Source organism: Leuciscus leuciscus (assembly GCF_965113295.1).
Source record: "Leuciscus leuciscus genome assembly, chromosome: 11".
Classification (NCBI taxonomy): Eukaryota; Metazoa; Chordata; class Actinopteri; order Cypriniformes; family Leuciscidae; genus Leuciscus; species Leuciscus leuciscus.
This window is the reverse complement of record NC_138735.1, coordinates 6278778-6306532: the sequence shown is the minus strand read 5'-3', so window position 1 is coordinate 6306532 and position 27755 is coordinate 6278778. Positions and strand designations below refer to the sequence as shown.

Here is a 27755-nt window from a genome sequence, read left to right as displayed (position 1 = left end):
ATAAGTTTCAAACTAACTGGGTCAATTGTGTTTTTTATCTTTAAATTTATGCAAAAAATAATAATACATGAATGCAATTCAAACATCCAATGACTTGGTGATACATGTCATCTTAAATAAACATGTTTTTAAACACTAAATTAAAGTTCATGTTGATATCTGAACAAAAAATGTGTCGGGTGATACAACTGTCCTGAGATCATAATGGAAAATTGTATATCACTCTTATCATTTCTTAGATTTTGTTTTACAAAACTACTTCTGGAAAACTACCTCATCTTGAAAAATATTAAGGCTGGGTTTTGACAAATTTCACAATTCGATTCGATAATTTTGATTCAATTTGGATATATATCAGGTATAGTAAATGGCAAATTTTCTCAGGGAAACTAAATCTCTCAACTAATGGTCCCTTCAAATACTGCGTCTGTTTCTCAGTCAGATAACCTTATTGCTTTAGCTCTTCTTCAATTATGTCAATGGATTCCAAGAATATCGGCTTGTCCAACGGTCTATAAAACTCCCAAACCTGCAACTGCAACCTAGCCTCCCTTAATGCTCTGTTCCCTGTTCATCACTACTACCACACTACCCTTATCCGCTGGCTAAATTACAATTGTGTTGTCCCTCCTCAACTCTTTCAAGGCCTCCCAATCCCCTCTGTACAAATTCCATTCTTCTCCTGCCTATTCCATTCCTTTGACCACCCTCTCATCCTCCTCTACTATCTTACACACCAATTCTGGCACCTGACTCTTTCTCGGCTCCCACCCCCGAGCTGGTTATAAATGGCGGCTTCACTCCTCTCCACCTTTCCCCCCTTCCTCCCCTTCAAAGATGATGTCGCAACAGTGACATTTCATCTTTATTAAGCGCTCTTGTTTTGGAGAGGGTCACCACTGTACCCTAACAGGGTACCGCTCCCATAGCAGTTTAAATGCTTTGCCCAGTGCGGCCACATCGCCTCTCCTTTCTCCTGGGTAAAGTGGGTAAGGTCGGCTTCCATTTGAAACAGGCCACAAAGGAGATTTTCTATGGCCTTCCCCATGGTATTGATGTGATCATTCAGTTCTCTCAGCAAAAATGTCTCTCTCACTAGCAATAGCCAATGTAAGTTGATCATAGGCATGCAGACTTGAGCATTTGGGAAGGTTAGCAGAGCAATGAAAGTGTGCTTCCTGTTGTTAATGCCAAATGACAGCAGCACCTTCGTTACCTCTGAACTTGTTGGTGTCCTGTTCTTCAGAAGTTGGTCAATATGTGCCAATTGCGTACCACTTGCTCTCTCTCATTCTGCACTGCTGGTAGTTTACCAACATTGGAGTCACCCAGCACCAATTTCTGAACTTGTCCCAGTCGTGCTCTTGTCTATCAAAAAGGCTTTGTCCAACAGTTTCCCTTTGTTCCCCTTGCCTCTTCCCAAACCTGCCCTTTCTCTGGAGTCCTCCTTCCTTCGCCCAACCTTTTCTGCTTCCTCCTCCTCCTTTTCCTCATGTTCACCGCCATACATCTGTGCTTAGTCAATTCCAGCCACCTCATCCATCATGACCCATATCTCTCACTCTCCTTCCCTTGTTCCTGTACCCCGGTTACTTGGTCTTGCATCTCTTGTTCTTGCTCGACCTCCTCCGATTGTGCACCCCCCACTTGTTCTCTTTGTTCTTGTACCTCCTGTGTGGCTATGTTCTCTTGCTGTGATTTTGCCCCTTGTTCCTCTTGTTCTGCTCCCGTCTGGCTTGACCCCTCACCAACCCACAGCTGTCTAATCTCTTCCATGGCCACCCTCCTTGCATATTCCTCAAGTTTCGTCTGGCCCATCAGCCGGCCACCTCCAACACTCGCTCATCCACGGCTGGATCCATCATCAACAGCTGCGCTTGTACTTCCCCCTTCACCGTCAGATATTGCTTCTTCAAAATCTCCAGGCTCTCGCACAGCCATCTCCTCCACCGCCATTAGTTGCCACCCTGCCATTGGTGTTGGGGCTGCAGGAACAACCGCCACTCCCAGCCATCTTGCAACCTGCTGCAAGGATCTTGGACCGGGTTCTTCTTCGGTCTCCCTCAAATTTTTCAGATGATGGACCATCTTTATATACATATGTATCAGCCATATAAGGCTCATCTCTCATCTCTATCCATTTTTTGCAATCAATAACATAATAACTCCTTTAGTTCCATCATCTCTTTAAACAATTAGATATTTACAAATGAATTACTACAATTAACCAATTAATTACTACAATCAAACTCATACTATCAATATGTATTATATAATGATTAAAATCCCAACCATATTCATATTTTATCCTACCCAGATCTCTCTATAAACTCGAAACTCCAAAAAATAACCAACCTCCCCATATCCCTACCCAGGAGTACGACATTTTCAATATGAATTTACTCCAGACCAGCGAACCAAACCATAACCCCAAGAGTCACGCTCGATAATCCTGGCCAAGCATCGTACTGCCAAGAGAACGTCATCTTTCTCTAACCTTTACATTCTATTTAATTCTAATTAAAACGGGAAACAGGAAGTGTGTTATAACTTCTGCATTCATTGACTGATTTTGATTAAACTGTATCTGTATGTTCATTGAGGGAGGCCAAGCACATGGATGTGACTATTGTGAGTCAAAGTCATAGTGCCACCAACTGGCAGCAGGAAGTTTGTCATTTTCACAATTCTTTGCAACCGCTCTCTTATTTTTACCCAATTTGCTTCAAACTAAATCAGAATAATGTTGACATGGAAAATGTAAGTTCAGTGAAAAGATTTTTGATATCTCCTCTAAATAAAACACCATTTACTTCTATATAAAATAATACATCTATATAAAAAACTAATTTTATTATACTTTTTAAGTAATGCAGCATATTCAAGTTAAAATAGGGAGATTGGTGCTACCTGGAATAAATAAATAAAATAAAATGTAATACATAGTATAACCATAGGCATATTTTTAAATAGGGTTGAGCAAACTCTTGCTGCTGAGAAAAGAGTTTTCAGACATAATTACTTTTATTAGCTATTGTAGGGGTGGGCAATAACCAAAATCTTATATCACAATAGGAGTATTTTTATTTTATGATAATAATATATATCTCAATCTAGTTATTTTTGCTTCAAATAAGGTTGTCGTGATATCAACATTTTTGAGACCATTGAAATTTTATAAATTCCTCACCATTTTCAATATCTAAAAAAATACTAGCCCAAGTAAAAAAAAAAAAAAAAGTCTCTTACTGAAGTCAAGTAAACTGTGATAAAAAAAACAAATAAACTAATTACAATCATTTAGGAAAACAAACAATAGAACAAACACAACTAAAATAGACCTGAAGTATCCTCATAAGAGCAGTCTTAAATTAGTTAAATAAAGTCTTAAATTAACGTAAAGAGGTGAGAAAATGAGATGCGTGTGAGATCCCCGTCATGTGCAGCAGCGGCAGGTCTTAAAGTGAATCAGACTAATGCTGTCTGTCATTAATCAAAAAACAAAGGTAACAGAGAAAATGCCTCACTGCTCTTGACTAAAGACATTTTGTAGCTTTAATAAGGATTAATCTCTATTTAATAATACATTTTTTTTTAAAAACAGTGCAGACTGTTTGATAACTTTATTCAATTTCTGTATATTTCATATTACCTGTTAGACAGGTAGGAAGGACACAGGTAAATTACATTTATTATGGGTTTATTGTGAGGATTGTTTTAAGTTCACTTAAAATAAAAGATGTTATATTTTTTGAAGCCTAATAAATGTAAAAACAACATTATAGCTTTCAATGGCTCTGGCCGAGCTGAGATATAAACTAAACGCTATAGGCTATTTAAAAAAAGGGGTGGAGCTATTCAATATGTCCCGCCCTGTCTTTGTTTCAGTGGAAATTACGTCAATGCATTGAATAATGCTGTGCATTTCAAGTCACTTCAGCGGACCTTTAAAATTGAAAACATTTTTTGCTTTTTTATAAATCATATTTGAACACACTCATTCAGTTTGAACACAATGAAAATATCAGTCGGTGGACCAAGAGAGCAATTTGTGACTTAGCACAGAAGCAATCAGGTGGACAATTCTGAAGTACAGCATGTTCCTTCCTTAATAAAGGGACACAAATTGGCAGTTTTCTCTACCCAGAACACAGACCACATACAACCTTCATCTCCACACTTATTTTTCAAGACCCTGACAACCAGGGCAAATAAATAACATACTCTATGATGAGAAACTCTTTGGAGTTGCATTAATGATCAAATTGATTAGAGTGAAATAACCCAGGAGATGCCAACCCCTAATCATGTTTGAGAAACAATGCACTCCTGCCACTCCTTCCTCCACTCCAATGACTCAATCTACGTTTCCGACATCAGGCTCTGCCTCAGGCCCCAGACCATTGCCTAAACTCAATCACTGCTCAACACAGATCTGCAGACTCTGAGAGCCAAGGTGAAGAGATGTCATTTACTCTGGTAGACGTCAGTCTGGGTGACTGATGTGTGATCAGACCCTGTTCTTGCCTCTAAATGCACAAATCGGTTACATACATCTTTGATATAATATCAAAAAAACACATGGGGGAAAGAAATGTGCGATTGTGGGCTGTGTTTTTGTGCAAGTTTACATAGGTTTAATATCCACGGAAGACTAAGCTCTTAAATGATTATGCCCGGTGAGGTACATATTAAATTCCATGTACAGTATCTGTTGTGTGCTTTTAATTAGCTCAGAAAAATGTTTTTCTGTTTCACTTTTTCCCCATATGCATTAATACCCTTACATTAGAAGCCAAGCAAGAAAGCGTGCAGCACCACAAATTAATGCTATATGCAAATATGGAAACAGGAAATTACCATTATTATTACATTTATTGTAGAATATATCCTGTGGAAGCGGAGAATACAGTGCTTTGGGTGATTATTATAGCACTGGATTCTTATAACACTGAAAATTCAATTAGCAAAGCTTTGACCTGTCTTTATTTTGTCAGAGCTATGTCTAGACGATACATTTTATGCAAACTGGACAAACTGTCCCAAACGATTCCTCCATTTTTCATGTTGCAAATGTTTTGTTAATTGTTAGATTGTTAGTTAATACATTAACTAATGTAAACCTTAGTACAATTATTAACAATGAACAAAACATTTATTAATCTTTGTTAAAAAAAATTTAGTCGTTCATTATTTGTTCATGTTTCTGATTGTTTGTTGATTTTAATAATGTATTAGTAAATCGTGAGCTTAGAATTATAAGGTTCTATCTCCGTTTAGGGTAGTTCTGAGATATTGAGCATCAAAGTTTTTACATCCCAGCTGGCAAAACTGTTATGTAGTATAATCTACTATTATAGCTCAACAAGACCATCACCCTACAGGTACTTTGAGGATAGAATATCAAAATCCTGGCACATTTGGAAATGGGATTTTTTAAGATGGCCCAAATGGAGATAGAACCTTATAATTCTGAGAGCTCTGATTATGTTTGGAATTATAAGGTTCTATCTCCACTTTTACAAATAAAACCCCACATTTCAAATAATAAATGTATATAACCATTGATTTTAATCAATTTATATATGTATAATACAAGCACACAGCTTGATTGGATTTTTGATTTTGATTGGATATTGAATCTACTGGAGATAGAACCTTATAATCCCAACTCGGTTTATGTTTTTGTGAGATGGAACCTTTTTATTTGATTAATTATTAATAACTACTAACATTTTTTTTTTTTTTTTTTTTTACAAAAATAACACCACACAGGCATTAATAAACACCTAATGGATCAGATTATGTCAAAAACTCAATTTCGACTAACAGTGGAGATAGAACCTTATAATTCTAAGCTCATGAAATGTTGAAATTAACATTAATTTTGATTAATAAATGCTGTAGAAGTATTGTTCTTAAGTAAAACATAATTAAACCATATTGTAAAGTGTTATCAAATGTTTTAAGCTGTATTTTTAAATTATTAATTATTAATATAAATAAATATTTAAAGGGACCACACATGACACGAGAAAACATTTTCCATTTTTATCTTTTTACATCGCAAACCATAAGTAAACAATTTCATAATGCTTTGTCTGTAAATAATAGCGAGGGGACAGTGATCTTGTTTCATGTCATGACACCTTTAACAGTTATTCAATCATTTTTTTCTACATCAATCTTTACTTAAATGAAAAAAACATTTGACAGCTACATGAGGTTTTAAATGCATTATTTACCAGGATTTAATAATTAATGCTAATAACAACTATTATATTCTATTTACTTTAGATTCGTACAAAGAACAGTGACATTTTTACAGAAAAATAACATTTTCTACAGAAATTTTGGAAACAACAGTAGCTCGAGAAATTGTGTGTAACGGATTAATGAACTAGGACAATAAAAAAAATAAAAAATAAAAAGTTGCCATTTCCGAAAATTATATCAAATTCGACCAACAGCATGCCAAAGATGATAAACGTTCAGTTTAATTTAACCTTGAACATTGTTAAAAATAGACACAAAATGATCTGTATTCAGAGCAATTCCATATAACAATATTGAAGGTTCTTCCTCTGAATCCCATCCCTCTCTTCCCTTCTCCTTTGTCTTTACAAACACATCATCTTAATCTGTGCTGTATTATGTCTGGACAAGACATCCGCCCATTGCAAGGCTGGAAGGAAGCTACTTGATCATTTTTAGCAAGCCAAGGAGACAAATGTGATTGTGATGTGGTGCGGAGCCGTGCTTCAGATCGAAATTCATTTTAGGCTGTGGCTTTCCCTGCATCGCTGGTCTAGACACACATTCTGTTTCCAAGACTTCTGCTGGGCTCTCTCCAAAGCACTGCAGATAATTTCATTACAGATCTGTGGATCAATGTTGCTTTGTGCTCTTTAAATACTGCACTGGTGAACTTGCAGCCTAATTGACTGGCCTTTGTACCATCAATTGTTCATAACAAAGGGTCTTTTTTAGTCGCAATCTAGTTGCACAGCTGTCGAAATGTGTTTCTACGTCAAATTCTTGCTGCAATACTAAACTTCCTGTTGAGTCTGATTACAATGACTGGCATTTATAATCAACTGTGCATACACACTTAAATGTGTAAAACTGTGATTCATAAGTAAGTTGGCATTTGAACTGGATTTGGTAAAAAACATACAATAAATAAAAAAAGCAAATGTAATAAATACAAAAATAAATATAAATGGATAAATATAGCAGATAGATACATTTAAAAAATATACAAATATAATGAATGGATAAATATAATGGATGGATAATGAATATATAAATATAAAGGATAAATAAATATGGAACAATACGTTTCGTTATTTATTATTCTTCTTATTATTCTTATTATTATTATTAACATCAATAATGAGGGTAACGCGGAAATTACATCATTGACAGGTGATGCAATGACATGGGCCGTGACACTGGTTAAAATTGCTGATTTTTAACCATTGTTGGAAACATTCGGGATAATGCAAGTACACAAGTCAACAAAACATACGTTTTTTAGTGGTTTTTGGAAATGTTCATCCAAAAATCGAACATATTGTGCCTTTAAAGAAAATGTAGCCAAAGTTGCTTCTCAGGTAAATTTATCTTGTTTTAAGTTTTTTTTCTTCTTACTATTAAGGTTGTGCAAAACAACCAATTATCATAATCGACTAGTCCGTGTTGAGGGAGCCTTGTATAATTAATTAGGCTGCGTCAGGTCCACAAAACCCCATTCAGACACATTTTTCAAGGATATATGGACACTAAGCCCAGACCTCCAACAGGGTAAATCAACAAATAAGCAAGCACAATAACTATAACCATTTGTTGTACACTATCAGAATCAAAGTCCTCTCAAGAACAGCTCATATTGAGATTGGCGCAGAGGATGCAGAATGATGCACTTCAATAATCTCAGCGCTCCGACTCACTGGGTGATCAAAGATAAGATTTGAAGTCTGACACTGAGTGTCTTCATTTATTTTTTTAGGCGGTGTATTTATACACAAATGGTGTTTTGATGGCTGTAGCGGTGCTGCTTTAAATGAGATGAATTAAGAGATGAGAGGGTTTTACCATGCTGACCAGCATTTCTTACAGATACATTTGATTCATTTAAAAACACCTGTGACAGAGTAAAGAAAATAGACGAACCATACTTTGTCTTGTATTTACTGGATTTATCTTTCATCTGTTGAAGTGTTTCTCACTGTTTCTGTGTAGATGGATGAACAGCAGCATGCTATTACTCCTCTATGAAATCCTCTGTCATCAAGGACATTATATCCATCTTTTCCCTCATAAAAGCACCTACTCATAGAAATTTAACATCAATGATAAGACCTTATATTGAGATGGCTTGAGTGTGTATTATACTACTATTATAATAATATAAACAAAATCAAATGGATTTGTATAATTTTATCCAATAAAATGCATAATACACACCCAAGCCATCTCAATATAAGGTCTTATCATAAATGTCAATGTTATTCAAACAACAAAATGCACTTTTGTAGCTTTAACAAAGATTAATTATATGTAATTTATACACTGAAGGCTATGCAGTTATTTTACATTTGATCATTCAATTTTTGTACCTGAATACTGTTAGACTGGCCCAAAAAACAATGCAGTGTTTCATTCATGTGTTGTTTTTGCCCCCATTTTTCATGAGCTGAACTCAAAGATCTGATTTTTATTTTTATTTTTTTAAAATTTTTGATGTACACAAAAGGCCTATTTCTCTCAACTATTGTTCACAAATCTGTCTAAATCTGTGTTGGTGAGCACTTCTCCTTTGCCGAGATAATCCATCCACCTCACAGGTGTGGCATGTCAAGATGCTGATTAGACAGCATGATTATTGCACAGGTGTGCCTTAGGCTGGCCACAATAAAAGAACACTCTAAAATATGCAGTTTTATCACACAGCACAATGCCACAGATGTCACAAGTTTTGAGGGAGCGAGCAATTGGCATGCTGACTGCAGGAATGTCCAGCAGAGCTGTTGCCCATGAATTGAATGTTCACTTCTCGACCATAAGCCGTCTCCAAAGGCGTTTCAGAGAATTTGGCAGTACATCCAACCGGCCTCACAACCGCAGACCACGTGTAACCACACCAGCCCTGGACCTCCACATCCAGCATCTTCACCTCCAAGATCATCTGAGATCAGCCACCCGGACAGCTGCTGCTGCACAATCGGTTTGCATAACCTAAGAATTTATGCACAAATTGTCAGAAACCGTCTCAGGGAAGCTCATCTGCATGCTTGTCGTCCTCGTCGGGGTCTCGACCTGACTGCAGTTCGTCGTCGTAACCGACTTGAGTGGGCAAATGCTCACATTCGATGGCTGTACAGGGCAGATGGCAGATAGCTTGTATGGTGTCGTGTGGGTGAGCAGTTTGCTGATGTCAACGTTGTGGATCGAGTGGCCCATGGTGGCTGTGGGGTTATGGTATGCAGGTGTATGTTATGAACAACAAACACAGGTGCATTTTATTGATGGCATTTTGAATGCACAGAGATACCGTGACGAGATCCTGAGGCCCATTGTTGTGCCATTCATCCACGACCATCACCTCATTTTGCAGCATAATGCACGGCCCCATGTTGCAAGGATCTGTACACAATTCCTGGAAGCTGAAAACATCCCAGTTCTTGCATGGCTAGCATACTCACCAGACAGGTTACCCATAAAGCTTGTTTGGGATGCTCTGGATCGGCGTATACGATGAGTATACGAGTGTGTTCCAGGTCCTGCCAATATCCAGCAACTTCGCACAGCAATTGAAGAGGAGTGGACCAACATTCCACAGGCCACAATCATCAACTTGATCAACTCTATGCGAAGGAGATGTGTTGCACTGCGTGAGGCAAATGGTGGTCACACCAGATATTGACTGATTTTTCGGACCCCGCCAATACAGTAAAACTACACATTTTAGAGTGGCCTTTTATTGTGGCCAGCCTAAAGGCCAATTTATACTTCTGCGTCGGGTGCGCGTAGAAGGTACGGCGTAGCATACGCATTGACGTGTACCATACGTCGTACCCTTCGCCGTACCCTGACGCGCACCTCCTCAAAAATGTAACTACGCGTCGCGGCGACGCGGACCGCAAGATCTGTGATTGGTCGGCTGGATAGCATCGCGTTTACTCCTACGCATTTCCGGAATGATCTTCTGCACTCTGCACCGCCCGCCCGCCATTTTTAAATTCCGAAGATCAGTGAAGAGCCATGGAAATAGACCAAGTGACCGAGAGATTGCTTGAAGAAGTGCGGAAATACAGCCATCTGTATGACTCCTTCAGTCGCCATTGCTCGTAGAAACCTAAACTCAAAACAGCCGCGAGGAATGTAAACACAATGGGACATTAAAACCCACCCGCGCCAACTAGCGTTTCGGCGGTGTAACTGCAGAGCAACACAGACATTCGCAGAAGTATAAATGCTCACGACGGCGTCGCCTACGTGCGTAGCCTACGACGTACACTACGGCATACACTCGACGCAGAAGTATATAATTGGCCTTAAGGCACACCTGTGCAATAATCATGCTGTCTAATCAGCATCTTGATATGCCACACCTGTGAGGTGGATGGATTATCTCGGCAAAGGAGAAGTGCTCACTAACACAGATTTAGATTTGTGAACAATATTTGAGAGAAATAGGCCTTTTGTGTACATAGAAAAAGTCTTAGATCTTTGAGTTCAGCTCATGAAAAATGGGGGCAAAAACAAAAGTGTTGTGGTTATAATTTTGTTCAGTGTATATATATATTATATATACATATACATATACATACATATATATATATATATATATATATATATATATAGATATATATAGATAGATAGATAGATAGAGAGAGAGAGAGAGAGAGAGAGAGAGAGAGAGAGAGAGAGAGAGAGAGAGAAAGAGAGCAAGCAAAAAAACAAAATATTGCAATGTCAGTTTTTCCAATATAGCACCTGTTGTGAATTCAGTGAACATTTAGCATGAGAATGTTTTCTACTCGCATAATTACACAACTAGAAGGTAATTAATTGTGAATGAAACCCAATGTCCTTAAGCTAGCTTGTAAAAACAGTGCTTTAGTACTTCTTCAAAGCTGAGCTAAAACAATTTAAATTCATCCTAGCTGAGCTGTTTGACTGGTAAAAGGGGACACCCTCCCCTCGAGGGCTCGCTCCCACTTCAATGACAGAGCTTCTTCTGTGAGGCTTTTGGCACCATGACAAGTCGCCATTTAAGAGAGTACCAACTGGCGTCATTCTGTCCTCACGTGAGAGTCTCTCGCACACACACACGCACATAGACATGTATTCTATCTGAGGCTTTCAGGAACAAACCTTGTTCTCTGAATAGTGTTCTATCTGATGTTGGGTATCTCCCCTGAGATTCTGGGCTAAAAGCACAAAGGCACATGTCTCTGTGTGCTGGTGACGAACTTGATATAACAGCACTTCTTGATATAACAGTTCTACAGGTGTTTAGCAGGGTTTACAATGTACCTTGAGTAAATGATTGTATGTAGAACTTCAGCACAACTGGTTACTGCCTAATCATCATTAAATACAAAAATTAATGAGATATAAAAAATAAAAATAAAAATAAATCTTTCTTTGTTTTTCCATCTTCATTTTATTTTATTTCCGCTTTATTCCAATTAATAAAATAATTTTTAGTAGTTTAAGTTTTAGTTAAAAATAGTAACACTGTTCCAAACTTCTATGTATGCATTTTTTATGAACACAAAATATATTTTGATAAATGTCTGCCAATGTTTTTTTTCATGTGTACAATGATTCACAAGGATACACCACACCACAAAATTATCATAGCAGTCTGTATGCATTGAAAATTTGAAATATAGTCTGTGCATTAAATTAAAGTCTTCTGAAGTCATTTTACAGCTTTAAGAGTAGAACAAACCAAAATACTGATGCCTGGTTCGCAATTTTTTTTTATAAATAAATAATAATAATAATAATAATTATTATTTCGAGCCTCATGTTTTCAACTAACAATGTAATCCACAGCACAGAATCACTGACTGTTTCGTCTCAAAATCAACTTAGTGTTCTAGTGGCAGCAGTTAACAGCTCAATGGAGAGAATCACTTAAAATGTTGGTTTGTTCTGCACACAAAGCAATCGTCCCAAAAAGTCCCCATTAATTGTAATTGCATGGGGGAAAAAATGATCAGTGGATTCTCTAAAATGTCTCCTTTTGTGAAAGAAAAAGTAATTAGGGTTTGGAACAACATGAGGGTGTGCAACAACAACATTTTTGGGGGAGCAAATTAGAGTGTAGGATGCAGTTGTAACTGCAGTAAACCACACTCTGTGAAGAGAATGAGATTTACTGGACATGTAGGAAAGGGGCAATCTATTTACTTACTCTGTTTTATCAACCTCTTGTCGGCCACCACAACATTCTCTGCATCCACAACAATGACCTTCCCGTCCCGCGGGCCCACAGCGAAGTTGTCAAAGCTGACGTCCAGCAGGTAGAGAGCAAAATCGAAGTCGTTGTTGGTAAGCTGCTCAGCAATGTCCATCAGTTGCTTGGCCAGGTCTACCCTCTTTTCCCAAGGAGCATTGAAGAAACTCCACAGCTCCTCGCCCACGTAGTTCACCGCCACCATCCGCCCACAGGCACCCAGGTACTTCGCAAATGGCCAGCCTTCGTCTGAAGGGAAACTCTGAAAAGAGCACACAAGGGAACGATTTGGAGTTTATGTACAATGACAGTTAAAAGACCATACTGAGTGAGTTTTCAAAATTCCTATCGTACCCCTTCAACAGTCATCAAGTTCAAATGAAAACGTTTCTTCGGCCAAACTAAGTTGGCTACTCCATATGAACTTCAAATACCTTCATAGAATAACAGTAAATTGGACTACGGGGAATTGTGATTGGTTTCAACGCTGACGGTAATGCTTCTGGTGTCCAGACGTCGGAATTGAAATGTTTTGAGATGAAAGCTAACAGCTCTGGTAGGAGGGCTACTTGAAGAGGGGGAAAACACGACATCAATTGCATGCAAAACAGCAGGTTATTATTTTAATATGATGCTTGTTTTGTCTGACTCACATCGAGGCAGGAAAATTGTGGATGCTGGGGAGGCATCTGTCAGTTGTGACTTTACTTTGCTATCCTCTTCAGATATACACAAATGAGGCAAGTAAAGCAGCTGTACCCCAGTAACTAGGTTGGTCTCTCAGGGCCTTGAGTGGGCACGTCTCATTACAGCGACTCTGTCTATTCCATCTACCGCAGCATGGAAAAGCAGAGTCAATTAGATATGAAAGAGCACAAATTAGAGCAAAACAAAAGGAAAAACCAAATACATTCACTGTCCAGAACACAACATCTGGTTTATTCAATCAGAGTGCCACTCTATTTTAATGATTCATATTTGAAATGTACAAAAACTTCATCTGGTTTTGCTCTGGGAACTTTGTTGATATTCAGCAATAATTTCACCTGCTTTATTTTTCTGAGCTACTCAAATGACTCACACGGGCTTCATTGATATTGACAGACAGCGCTGCGCAAGGGAAAAAGGCGTACAACTGCAATTGGATTCCCTTTTATTTCACAGTCAGAGAAATTTAATAGTCTAGTTTAATCTTCCTCAGAATCTGGTTAAAGTTTAATGTAGAGTCTCATTAATATTTCACTATACACATATTATTTAAAAACATACAATCAGTAAAAGGACGCAGAATAAAACGGCTGCAGTTCAGTCCGAGAGCTTTTTGTTACACACTCTTAGACTGGTAATACAGAACGGTAGAACACAAATGGTGCATTCAGAATGCCATACTACCACACTGCTTGAGCTATTTTTGCAGTATGAAGTATGTTGAGCACAATATCTTAATTAGGGGCCAAGCCCCGAAGGGGATAGACCCTATTGTATCTGTTAGTTTTCTTATTATTATTTTTCCCGAATGGGAGTCAATGGCAGCCCTATCAACGGAACAAAGGAAAATTATGAAATTAGGCACACTTGTAGTGATGGTAATGACTAGTAAATGTACCAATTTTTGAGTCTCTAGGACCAACTCCATAGCGCCACCACCAGTAAAAAATTTTTTTTTTTCTAATGGTCATAACTTTTAAACCATTTGATCTAGAAAAATTTAACTTAGTACACCTGATTCCTCTCTTCATGCTGATCACATTCAGCATCTTACATTAAAACTCTGCCCATTACAGTAGTGGCCATTTTGAAAAGTATAGTATTGTTTTTTCACTACTACTCATTACAATTTTGCCCAATTCTTATGGAAATTGCCTCAGATGATATTTGGATCGAGCCCCACCGAAATGACTGAACAGATTTCTGACACTTGCTTCCGTTCCCGAGAAATAACTTTCTGAAGTTGACTGTCACTGTGTTTGTTCTCATATGTGCTTACTTAGCTGCTGTGCTTACAGTACTTGCTGCGCTGCTGTGCTTTACATAACTTGTTGTGCTGCTGTGCTTGCTGTACTTTCTGTGCTTGTGATGCCTTCGGGGCTTGGCCACGGATTGCTGCTTGCAGCTATATTTTTCATTGTGCATGGAATACCCAGATAAGTTAAATTTACTGAAGTTTGGAGAGATGGCAATACCCCAAAGATGCAATTGGATCTCAATAATAGTGCCCTGGATCTTTTAAAAATCTTAAAATGCATGTGCCAATTTCTAAGGAATCTTTAATAATTTTTGTATTTATGTTGGTTTCATATGGTTTTTAAAAGTTTACCTTTTTAATGACTCTAAAAATGTCATGTGGTGTAACCATCAAGTAAAATATATTTTCCTCATACCTTGAATAGATGTGAGTGTTAATGTTAATCTAATTAATAAATGTATAACACCGAAATGAATCTGCAGAAGTCAGGTGGTACAAGTCGGAGATTATTATTGTAATGTTATGTGATTCGAGACATGAGGTGTTTTGGAGGAGGTGTGGCTTTGGAGTATAACAACTCAACATAATGACGTCATGGCAACAATGTAGCCCACTACTGTATGAACCAGTCTTATGACCAAATGACCAAACACATTACATTGCACTTGCTCTCACAGTAACAATGTCATTGTCCCTCATCAGTTCTTTCATGTCAGAACCTTGTCTTCCTCTCCATCAGCAGTGTACATGCAGAAAGTAGACAGCTTTGATTATTGCACTAAGCCTTTGACTCTTTAGCCGTGGCCTCTAAGAAGGGACAGATAAGATAAGACTCAAACTATCAGGCCGCGCTCCAGTTAGACGAACAAATCCATGCGGTAAACACACACTCCCCCTCTAATCAGCGCTATACCGTGCCAACAATTTCTACAAATTCAATTTGTTCCAAAGCACTATAAAATGGAGTGTGCAATAATAACAATATTAGCCCACTCTGATATTAGTAATTAGCGTGAGGCAGAGCTGAAGCGGGCATGCAGTCTGCGAGTAAGGGCGGTCAATACTCTTAGAGGACTGGGTCAATCAACAGAGAACAGCCCAGCCTCAAAGCACTGCTCACTCTCAGCACACTTCCTGTGTTTGTTCGATCAGGGGCTCTCCAGAAGGAAGGGGGAGAAATCCATGGAGAGGGGAGGAATACACCTCCCAAACCTCAAAGAGAAGGATTTGAATAAAGAAACAGCAGGCCAGTAGCTTTTGTGTTGGGATTTGTTGAAGTCTTGCTCTGTTAATGAGGGTTAAGAGTGGCCTTTACCAAAGAAAGACATACGTAAGGAGGCCCGGAGGCTGTTCAGCAATACAGCATACAGGCGCATTTACATAGCTTAGTTCATGCAGCAGCAGCATCTGTCAGTCTGGGATTCATTAAATTGATCAAAAGCGATAGTAAAGACTTTTACATTGCATTGTATTGCATTGCATAAAATGTGTGCTGGTCAACTAGTCTAAAATTAAGAAACCCCTAGAAAACAGTAAAAAAAAACCGAAAAAAACAACATGGGAATATTGTGTGTACATTTAAGATAGGCTACTTAATTTAATTTTTCCAATATCCAAATATGATACTAAATTCCACAGAATAAAGGGCTTCTGTTTGTGACGTGCTGTCTTTGCATTTGAACATTGCACATTTTAAACAGGACACACATTAGCTGAATAAATGTTAGCCAATACAAACATATTTATAGAAAACAGTTGACAATGAATAGACAGAAGTCCAATAATAGCAAAACGAATCACTTATTCTAAAAAGAATATCAAGTAGAAGTTAGACGACTCCGACAATGAGGGCTGTGTTAACTAGGGATGTCCCGATACCACTTTTTCACTTCCGATCCGATACCGATGCCGCAGCTTTGGCTATTTGCCGATACCGATATCAATCCGATATTTTTATTTTATTCTTGAACTAATACTACTAATAATAAAATATATGGAAGCTCTTTGCTCAATTAGCCACAAAAAAACATCTCACTCAAATGGAGAACAAATACTTCTCCAGTATATAGTCCACAACAACAGTTGATAATGAAAGACTGCCACCCTTTTTTCAAAAGACCTTGAGATATGTTTGGTAACCTGAATGAATTTAAAATTTATTTGCTATATTTCAGATCAATATATGTGTTTCCTTACAATTTTTATTAACTTTAACTTTATTCTCATCTGAATTATAAATAATTTATTTCTGTATAAAATAATACTACTTTTAAAAACACATTTGATTTTCTTTTTTATTCAATGTAGAATGTGTAACTTAAAAACAAACAGATTAGTGCTCTGTTTTAGGACAAGAAATGAAAACCAATGCAATATCATGAATGTCCAAAAGATTAGATCATTTTTGCTTTTAAACAGCACATGCGTGTGTGTGTGTGTGTGTGTGTGTGATTTTGGTTGGGTGACAGTTACAGTTACAGTTTGACAAGAGTTTACAGTTTGAGAAAAGCACAATGTTGTGTTTTACACAAATAAGTAGGCTTAAAACACTTTTTGCAGTTTTAATGATGTCCTTTATGAAAATGACGGAGTATGTTTTTATGGTTCAACTGTTTGATTGCGCCCGTGCCTCTCTCTCTCTGACACACACACACACACACACATTCCAGCATTGCAATCTTGACATCGCAGCCTGTTCATTTTGCTGCGTTCACACCAAATGCGAATAGAGCGTCAAACTCGCGTCTATCACGTCTAGTTCGATGCTTGAACAGTTTGAATCCATTCGCGTGTCCAAATTGAATAGGACGCGTCGCGCGTATAATGATAAAGTGAGCGTTTGAAGCGATATAGACGCGCGTTCAGAGCTAAGGCGGGCCTACAGATTAGGTGTCCCTAAAGAACCCGCATATGCGCATATCTAACAGTATCGTTATTTCCATATTACATTAATTAATGTGCACGCGTTTTATTTATTTTTATACGGTGTATTCTCTGTGTAAATCCATGCACCGAACGTATGTTCAGTACGAATACGTACCGTTCCACCCCTAATGGGTATCGGATCGGATATTTTTTTTTCTCCCCTCCGATATCCGATCTAGCGTTTTGGGCCAGTATCGGCACGATACCGATGCCGTGGATCGGATCGGGACATCCCTAAGTGTTAACAGTAAAACGTCTGTCATTTAACAAATTTTAAAAACACGGATGGATATTACAAAATGCTTTGACATTTTAACAGAAAAAAACAAAACAAAAAAACAAGCAAGAACAAAATTTGAACTTAGCCCGTCAATTTTCATTTTACAATTATCTTCTCTCTGTGTGTGCGCACGTCTGTGTTTGTGAGAGAGAGCTTGCGCAGCACTGATACAACGGTACTTTTTAATCCATAAGTAACTAACACGCTAGTTTTCATACAAAATAAATATGTAACATAATTAGGTACTTTAGTTATTATTAACACAATAACGTAACATGCTGTCTACGTTTCTCGACACTGAGAATGAATAAATAAACGCCTGTTTCTCCAGACTCGCTCTGATCAGTAATCCACAAATCACAGCACTTTCATAATCACTAAGCCATAGCAATTTCAAATTTATTTAGATTTATTGTTCAGCATTACTTGAGCATTTTATCATTTGCATGGCTGAATGATGTCTTCCTCTTATCTGAGTCACCATGAATAAGAGAGTATTTTAAGATAATTCATGTGATCACTCCCGTATGATCATCAAATCCAGAGGATTAAGTTAACTCAATACAATATTTCAACTTTCCACATCCACCCCAGGCCGTTTACCTTCAGGAGTTAGAAGTACCATGACTACTGTACTGTCCTCGCTTATGAAATCAGTCAGACGGCAGGCCACGGGAGTGGAAGGGGGATCGAGCGGGATTCTTTATTTTCAGTCTCTTTTTAATGATGGGCCTTACGCATCTGTAAATCATCCCCGCTTGCTATTTGGGGAATTAACCCAGCGCTATGATTGGTCGCACTCTTCTTCTTTTGCTGTTGCATGATTTGAGGACTGCACGTGCACAGAGGCGTCACCAGGTTTTTGCGTAGTGTAGAGTGACAAATCGTACCAGCTTCAAAATGAGTATCCACTACTCAAAATGCGTACAGGTTGGCAGGTCTGATATTATTATTTACCGTATTTTTGATTGAGAGTTGTCATGATTGATTATGCATTTATTCAAAGTTGTTTTGGTGTGTTAATGAATATAGCAATGCAAATGTATTAGGTCTACAGAGCAAACATGGACTAGCTACTGCCATTAGATACACATGCACGCTGCTGCATATATTCTGCATGAATAGACGTTCATAAATCCCATAGCAGGTGGAGCTGGGGCAGGTAGAGGGTTACAGAGGAACTGTCTCAGGACTAGCCAACAGGAAACAGACTATTTAACAAGACTAGTTAAATAGTCTGTGTTGAGCAAGCAATCACATTGGCTGCTGAATCAGCAAAGGCCAATCAGCCTTTGTCAACCACAAGGTGACATGGCTTGCATATTGCATGTAAAGTTTCATGACTGAACTAAATATTAGTATTGTTACTATTATCATTATTATAACAGCTGTTGGAAGAATGACGTTATCTTAAACGTTGCCATTGCCATGATGATTGGCACATATTTTTATCTGCTGGGTATCAGAATCAATGTTGTTTGAGCATGTGATACACAGTGAAAAGTATATTGAATACTGTATAGTTAAAATAATGAAAAATACAGATTCAAAACAATACTTTCGGTCAGTACATTTTCTCAATTCACCCATTAATTGATACCCCTAACAAACATTTAAATAACTGGGGAATAATTTAGTAAAAAGTAATTAATCATGTTCAGTCCATGAAGAGCTAACAAATGCTCTGCTTATTTGATGCTCCCCCAGTGCACTTATAGCTCTAATCCAGAATCCAGGAGTTATTAACGTTAGCGATGAGGCGTTGAAGTGGCTAAATAAATTGGAAACTGGGGTCTCATTTAACGTTGACTAAACTTTAATATTAATAAAAAGAGGTGCTTGGGTGGAATTATTTCCCCTTATCTTTTTTTAAGAAGCATGGTTATGAGATAGAAAGATGTTAATTCAGTGGCATTCAGATGTGCTGAGGGAGCACAACTCCACCTGAAGCGAAACTGTAGCCACTCAGAATAAAGTGAGAAATTTCCATTCTTATCCACATAACAAGTTCCTTGCTCACCTCTAATGTGGTTTATTTTAAAGGGGAGCCACAATCAAATGTAAATAAGCTCCATACTAGGGATCAGTGTTGTTTTTGGCAGCCCTTTTAGTTTTAGTCTTATGGACGAAAATGCTTTTTAGTTTTAGTCACATTTTAGTCACTTATAAACTTGATAGTTTTAGTCAAGTTTTAGTCGACAAAAACACAAAAAGGTTTTAGTCAAGTTTTAGTCGACGAAAACGCAAAAAGGTTTTAGTCAAGTTTTAGTCAATTTTAGTAGCCTAAAAAAAAAAAAAAGAAAAAAAGTAGTCTTTAACAAATTAATTTAGGTTAAAAAGTATTGGAAATGGGCTTAGGTTTGACAGGTTGTAGCAAGTGTTGCAATTCATAAAACAACAGTTAACCTTAAAACCTTTGCATAATAAACTAGACTTTCTCATTGATGGAGATGCAGTGCTGCCAAGCTGTATGCTACTTCATTGTCAGAAACCTTTTATCCCCATATTTCAAGTTATATTTTTTCCATGAATTGATGCTCTTCTAAAATTTCAGCACATTGGCTATTTTCACTAGTAATCACAGTAATAAAGGAATGGTTTACAGTTTAAACAGCAAACAACTTTGAGCTACTACAAGATTACACACAGATAAAGTGGTAACAGTGGAATCACTGTTTTACTCAAAAAAAGCCAGGAATAAAAACATTCTTACTTTGGCAATTGTGGCTTTATTATATAATTAGTTAAATAATAATTTATGTTATAATCTAAGTTATATAATAATTATATATTACTTTGTACCAATTAGCCCACTAAACTAATGCTCGGACACACTCGGTCTCTCTCGCGTACACTCGGTCTCTCTCGCGTACACTCGGTCTCTCTCGCGCGCAGACACACTCGGTCTCTCTCGCGCGCAGACACACTCGGTCTCTCTCGCGTACACTCGGTCTCTCTCGCGTACACTCGGTCTCTCTCGCGCGCAGACACACTCGGTCTCTCTCGCGTACACTCGGTCTCTCTCGCGCGCAGACACACTCGGTCTCTCTCGCGCGCAGACACACTCGGTCTCTCTCGCGCACTTTCGGTCTCTCTCGCGCAGTTCGTTTCGCTTTTGTCCAGTCCGGCGCCTCATATCGAAGATGTGTGGCGAGTGACTAGCCGCAGCCGCAGGTGTGTTGTTGTTGTGTGGAGTTGTTGTGTGGAATCTGATGCGCGGCATGGCGGCAGCCGGGTGGTGGGCGTACCCAAAACAAGGATAGGAAGCGGCAGCATTGCTGATACTTTTTTTTTTAGCTCAAAACAGACAGATTTTACGCAAATTAGGCAGAAATGACATGCATTGTGAACGTCAGACTTATAATCATTTTCGTTCCGTCTCGTCAACGAAAACTCGAAAACGTCTCGTCATGTCATGTTTTAGTCACCTTAGAGCCATTTTTAGCTAGTCATCGTCGCGTTATCGTCATAAAAAAAAAGGTGCGTCAACGAAATCATTTCTTTATCGTCATCGTTGACGAAAACATCATTGCTAGGGATGCATCTTATGTCAAAGGCCATATCGGTATCGGCCAATAAATGTAACATTTTTAACGTCATTGTTTAAGGTCATTCAAGAAAATTAGGTCAATATAAAACAGATAAAATATTTGATTATTACCTCTGGTTAAAGCACTTAAGATACATGCTGCTGGCCATGAGGGTTTTGATTGGTGCCTTCTTCATACCGTGACACATTATGCATGCTTTAGAAGAGTTTATGCTAGAGAGAAGACACAATGTCGGTGGTGTGGGAGTTTTTCAATGTAAAAAAAAAGGACATCAGAATTGCAATTTTTCATAATACAGATGTTTATTTTGGTCCTAGTTTTGATGATAATGTCCTTTAAATTTAAATTTAGTAGCAGCTTACTAAATATTTCAGTTATAACATTACACATGTAATTAAATCATATGTTATATCAGTTGGTTTTGAAAATGTGCAACACAAGAGCACAGTTACTCATTCAAATCTAGTAATCTAGTAAATCTACCAACAAAAATCCCAATTCCATCTGACTGAAAACTTAGTCCTGTTAATAACCGTAACCCAAATGTCATTTATAAATATAGCTATAAAACTAAACTCACAAGAAGGTAAGTATTTGTGACTTATATGAATAGTGTTTTTTGTAGGGCTGCCCCCTAAAAATCAACTAAATGTTAGTCGACGAGAAAAGGCTTTTTTCGACTAAACTTTAATCAGTCGGATAAGAAAAATAATTCACAGGAATTTGCAAAGTCACGCAGTGACAGATCTCTAACACGGCTGGTCCATGCGGTATTATGTCAGGCAAAAAAAAGGGTGGAAACATTTCGAGAGGGCAAAGAATGACTACAAAAAGGTGATGTGTGACCTCAAACAAGACTTTGAGGAAGACAAGAAATTATTATGTTAGCCACTTTACACAAGTGTTCATGTGGAGCATGGAAGCTAAATTAGTACTGCACTTACACATTTGATTTCCATGTCCATATATAAGGCTGTTATTTATATTATAGGAGATAATACATACATATATACATAAATTTTTTTGTATTTATTTTATTTTTTTGTATGCATTCTTATCTCAGAAAAGTTCATGCTATGTTTGCCGGTTTTGTTGTGGCAAGCCTCGTGTGCTGGAACACTTTATATTTTAAATGCTCATTATTATGCTTTAGTATTTCTCCCCGATTAATCGATTAATGGCTTAAATACATGACTAACACTCGACTAGGAAAATCTTTAGTCAGGGGCAGCCCTATTATTTTGGCTAAATGTCACACCTTAAATTAATGAACCATGTAAATGCTAAAACCAAGAAGATAAAAAAAAAAGAGAGAACAAAGAAGAGAGAATGAGACCGTGTGCCCAGCAGATCTCTAGAGAATCCACCCTGCTGAAAATGAAACAGCTTCAGACAAATGGCTTTCCTTCATAGGAGAGGATGAAAAGTAAACCTGCAGTTTTTACAATGTCATGCCCTTCCAAACAGCGTCTCACACGAGAACAAGTCTGTTGTGGGAACTTGTGTTTGTAAGAGTGGACTAGTAAGAAATCTGTGGGTCAGATAATTATTTGGTAACACTACATGTGCAGAGTCAGATGGCGGAAATCACAGTGAATAATCAACAATAAAGATGGAAAAATGTGTGCGAAAATTTCTGTTGGCAGAACTAGTGGTAGTGCATGTGTATTTTTATCTTGCAAACTGAAAATGTACGTTTCTGACATTTATTCTATTATATGTTGTTGAATGTGCTTGTGTTATTTTTTCCATAGTGCATTACGTTTATGTTTATACTCCCATCTCTAAATTCAAAAAAGTATTTCCCTTTTGCAAAAAGGTTCATCCTGACAGCAAGCGAATCCCTATTAAACATCAAAGACTTCATAAAATGAGTGAGAGCATATGTGCATTAACCACAGACTGCAACAGAGAAAGGGAACGCAATAATTTGGCCTGAAATATTCATTTTGATTAAATATTTGTTGGTTTAAAATCCTAGGCTACATGTAATGGAAGTAATGATATTTTTATGAGAACAGTAACTGTAGTTGGATTATAACATGTAATCAGATATAATTGCAAGTATTTCCCCACATTTGCTGGAGAAACAAATGACAGAATCTGAATGATAGCAATGTTTTAACAGAATACACCAGTATTTTAAATACAGTTGTTAACAGCATGAACTGACATGCTGTAGTTGAAAATAGTCACTTAAACCACAATTCCCATGCAACTCCAATTACTATGCTGTAATGATACGGCTAGAGAGCGTGTACCGAAGTTCAAGACTGCCTTATGATACGTGACTAACATGCCATTAATTATTCCATATGAAATGCAAATATAGGTAAAATGTCAAAGGTGAAATTGGCTGGAAATACGTTCTGATGTTTAATTTAACAGTACGGCATGAACATCATTACGATGTTCTTATTAGTGCTTCATCTTGTCCTGCACTGGATCAGTCACATTATTAATTTGTTTGCCAGTAAAATTAATCACAAACTTGTTACTGGCTTGTCTGATTGTCTTGTAGTTGCAGAACACCTGCTTACCCAATAAACGACTCTAACACGCAAGAGTCCAAGTACTTTATATTTCCTCCTCCTGTGTCACCCAGAGTTCTTTATTAAACACTTCTATAAGAAAAAAAATAAAAATTTGGTGCACACTTTATCAGTACTAGGGATGGGCACGACTACTCAAACGCACCGCGGGTCTGATTGGTTAACGTTAGCAGGCCGTCCAGAGACTATACAGACTAAACTGAAAATGTGGCTTTGAAAACATGCAGGGATGCCTGGAATCACTTTGAAAATTAAAACACTAAAGTGTAAGATGTGCAGTGCAGATCTTCCATAAATTACATTATAATGAAAACACTAATGTAATAGAATGTTGACTTGGACTTGAAGACTGACTCTTGAAGAATCTGCATTTTTGGTATGGCATTCCCGATTACGTTTTCTCTTTACTACCCCACACGAAAGAATCCAAAACCACATTTTACCATCCATTCTCAACATTATTAATATGTGCTGCAGAAGCAAATTTCACAACAATTTTTTCTAAACACACCAAACAAGCATTATTATATGCACGCGTGACACATCTGAAGTCACATGTGTTCATCACCCATTGGAAAAGTGCTGTTATATGAATTTAACATCAAACAAATCACAATATAGCCAAGTCTTACCTTGTGATAATCTGTGTCATTTGAAAAGCAATCTGTTTATCCAAAGGGAAGCTGCGGTGATGCACAGCTGTCAGAGGCTTGCTCGCTGTCCATTTTCAAGAAGTATACATGTTCCCCCAGAAAAACATCGATGGTGCATTATTAATAATAACAAGAAGTTATTTTCTTGTCATATTTTCATCAACAGTATGTTGGAATTAAAATAGTTTCATTGTCGTTATCAGGTGCATAACCCCTAGTGCATAGTAGTAAAACATATATTATAAGATAATGATATAATACACAATTTGTAATACACAATTACTTTTAGTAGCCATCAATGCAGAAATATACTTTTTGCCAGCAGAATTGTAGTTACACCTAACAGTCTGGGCTAGGGTGCGGGATAAGTTCAATATTCAGAATAAGAGATCTCATTACCTTGGAATCAAGATGTTTGCTTTTACCAAAATAGATGTTAGCTGCAGCCCTAAACTGAAGCTCAAACTGTCTCATTAAAGACAACAGTAATTAGCAGCCAGTGGTTCAAAATAAACTGTCACTAACCACCTTTCTCATGTAAAACGCTTTGCCAGGGTCATCAATCCCTGAAATCTATAACAGACATGTCAGGACAAGTGTCTAGCACTGGTTTAGATGAAGAGTGATGAAATGCTACAGTAAATGCAAAAAAAAAAAGAAAAAAAAAATACATATGGAGGAAAACATCCTCGCACCAGCTGTGAAAAATATTACACAGTCTGATAAGCCAATTTAAAGGGCTGTTGAGGAAGAACTAAACATAAGTTGTTTTGTTCTTCACATTAAACGGCTGCCCTTTTCCCTCAAACCCCGTCGTTGACCTACGGTCCTCCACGCAGGCGTGGAAGCAGAACAGCCCCCGTCTGGCATTTTGCTTGGCCATTAAATTTTAAAACCGAGTCAGTCTACAGAGAGAACTCGTCCCTGCAGGGTTCCGTGCTTATTCTACAGCTTGGCAGACTTTTCTACACCCCTTCCCCCAAAATCTCCCTCTCTGCATCCCATCTCAGGCTACAGACCACCAATCCACCAGCTGAGGACAAGAACAAGTGAAGAGAGAGTGAGATAAAGCGCTGAAGATTTAGGTCTGTGTACTCGGTCTATTTGTCTATGTGAACAAGCATGGGCAACTGAGGTTTTAGAAGTTCATGTAAGCCATTTAAAAATATATAATAATGACACAATGGGTGATGCTAATTTGGTGCGCATAACTAATTTGAATAATTTTTCGGCCTCATCTCGTCTTTTAAGAGAAAACTCTTCCCTTGCCATTGACAGGATTTTATGGCTTTCAGTGTTTTCACTGTTATAAGGTAGAGGGCGCTATTACGCATCTCCTGAATGAGTAAAGAATCTCCAGCTCAAATACAGGCAAAGAAGCAGCAGAAACGAGCAGCAGAAATCGCTGGAAACAGGTATGTGAAGTTTGCGGCTCCATTGTTGCAGTAAACTTGCACAACATTCTTGAATTAATAATTTGTTAGACGCATGCAGGTTTGTTATCGTAGGAACATTGACTCTACATCTCCAGGCCCCTAAACATGACGCGGATCAAAGCGAACTGTGATTGGTTGCATGACATGCCAGTCAAACGTCCTCTTGGGCAGTCCTTGGCCAAAGAAAGCTGTGATGGAGTCCAGACCCTCTGCCGTCAGTCTGAAGGTCTGGCTACACAAGACTAGGACTGTGCAAGCTTTGGGGGTGATTTACTCAATCTACTAAATCTAGTCTATGTTTTGATCATCGTACTGAATCTGATCCAGACATAGTCTTTGACAAAAATACAATTTTATAAGCTTCATGCTTAAAATGTTGCTTACACACAGTTCTGGAAAAAAAATTAAGAGACCACTGCAAAATTATCAGTTTCTCTGGTTTTACTATTTATAGGTATGTGTTTGGGTAAAATTAACATTTTTGTTTTGTTCTATAAACTACTGACAACATTTCTCCCAAATTCCAAATAAAAATATTGTCATTTAGAGCATTTATTTGCAGAAAACGACAACTGGTCAAAAGAACAAAAAAGATGCAGTGTTGTCAGACCTCGAATAATGGAAAGAAAATAAGTTCATATTCATTCATTTTTAACCAACACAATACTAATGTTTTTACTTAGGAAGATCAATATTTGGTGGAATAACCCTGATTTAAACCTTGTAAGTGGCTTGATTCATGCGTCCTTCACAAAGACAAATCTGCCCGATTCCAGCCTTGCTGAAGCACCCCCTAAACGACCATTAGATGACCAGGTGTTGGACAAAGCTGAAAATTGATGATCTGGGGGTGCTTCAGCTAGGCTGGAATCATGCAGAAGCACCCCCAGATCAAGTTAGACGGAGACCTGGAGAGGCCTACAAGCCACAGTGTCTTGCACCCACTGTGAAATTTGGTGGAGGATCGGTGATGATCTGGGGGTGCTTTAGCAAGGCTGGAATCGGGCAGATTTGTCTTTGTGAAGGACGCATGAATCAAGCCACATACAAGGTTGTCCTGGAAGAACACTTGCTTCCTTCTGCTCTGACAATGTTTCCCAACTCTGAGGATTGTTTTTTTTCCAGCAGGACAATGCTCCATGCCACACAGCCAGGTCAATCAAGGTGTGGCTGGAGGAGCACCAGATCAAGACCGTGTCATGGCCGGCCCAATCTCCAGACCTGAACCCCATTGAAAACCTCTGGAATGTGATCAAGAGGAAGATGGATGGTAACAAGCCATCAAACAAAGCCGAGCTGCTTGAATACAGGAGTGGCATAAATTCACCCAACATCAATGTGAAAGACTGGTGGAGACCATGCCAAGACGCATGAAAGCTGTGATTGAAAATCAGGGTTATTCCACCAAATATTGATTTCTGAACTCTTCCTAAGTTAAAACATTAGTATTGTGTCGTTTAAAAATGAATATGAACTTATTTTCTTTCCATTATTCGAGGTCTGACAACACTGCATCTTTTTTGTTATTTTGGTGGTTCGGTATAATTCCCTCCCAGAACTATCTTACAGAACTGCTTTCCCAAACAGCAGCATATGCCTCCAAAAGCAAGATAACACATTATCTTATGTATAACACGTTATGCTATATACAGTGGCTTCTCCTACTTTTCCAAGTTAGTACCCGCTTATCAGGAAGTGACGATTTTGTTCTCTTCGACTCTCTGGATGGCAACGGTGCTTTATTCACAAATGTTTTATACGATATTCCAATTTTGTGCATAAGTTAAATTCACAATTTTGGATGGAGACATAGCTATAAGCAATTGACTGGCTATGTGTGAAACCCTTTCAAGTGTTTTTAATGCTCTCTTATAAAAAATTAAATAAATAAAAAACCTGCCCTCATTTGACTCCACA

The 27755-nt window shown here is 37.9% G+C and overlaps 1 protein-coding gene across 7 annotated transcripts in view; it reads right to left on the bottom strand.

Moving 5' to 3' along the window:
• The window catches only part of dipk2ab (divergent protein kinase domain 2Ab), a 43821-nt gene that overhangs the window by 2646 nt on the left and 13420 nt on the right, over positions 1-27755 (bottom strand). For 2 of the 7 annotated variants that reach the window (XM_082184363.1, XM_082184364.1), the window contains exon 3: positions 12434-12737. In XM_082184363.1, coding sequence (XP_082040489.1) covers positions 12434-12737 — 304 coding nt within the window. Of the gene's footprint in view, positions 1-12433; positions 12738-12909; positions 13306-24381; positions 24467-27755 lie in introns of those variants that run through there. The other 5 variants (XM_082184365.1, XM_082184368.1, XM_082184367.1 and 2 more) reach the window with 5 other exon arrangements.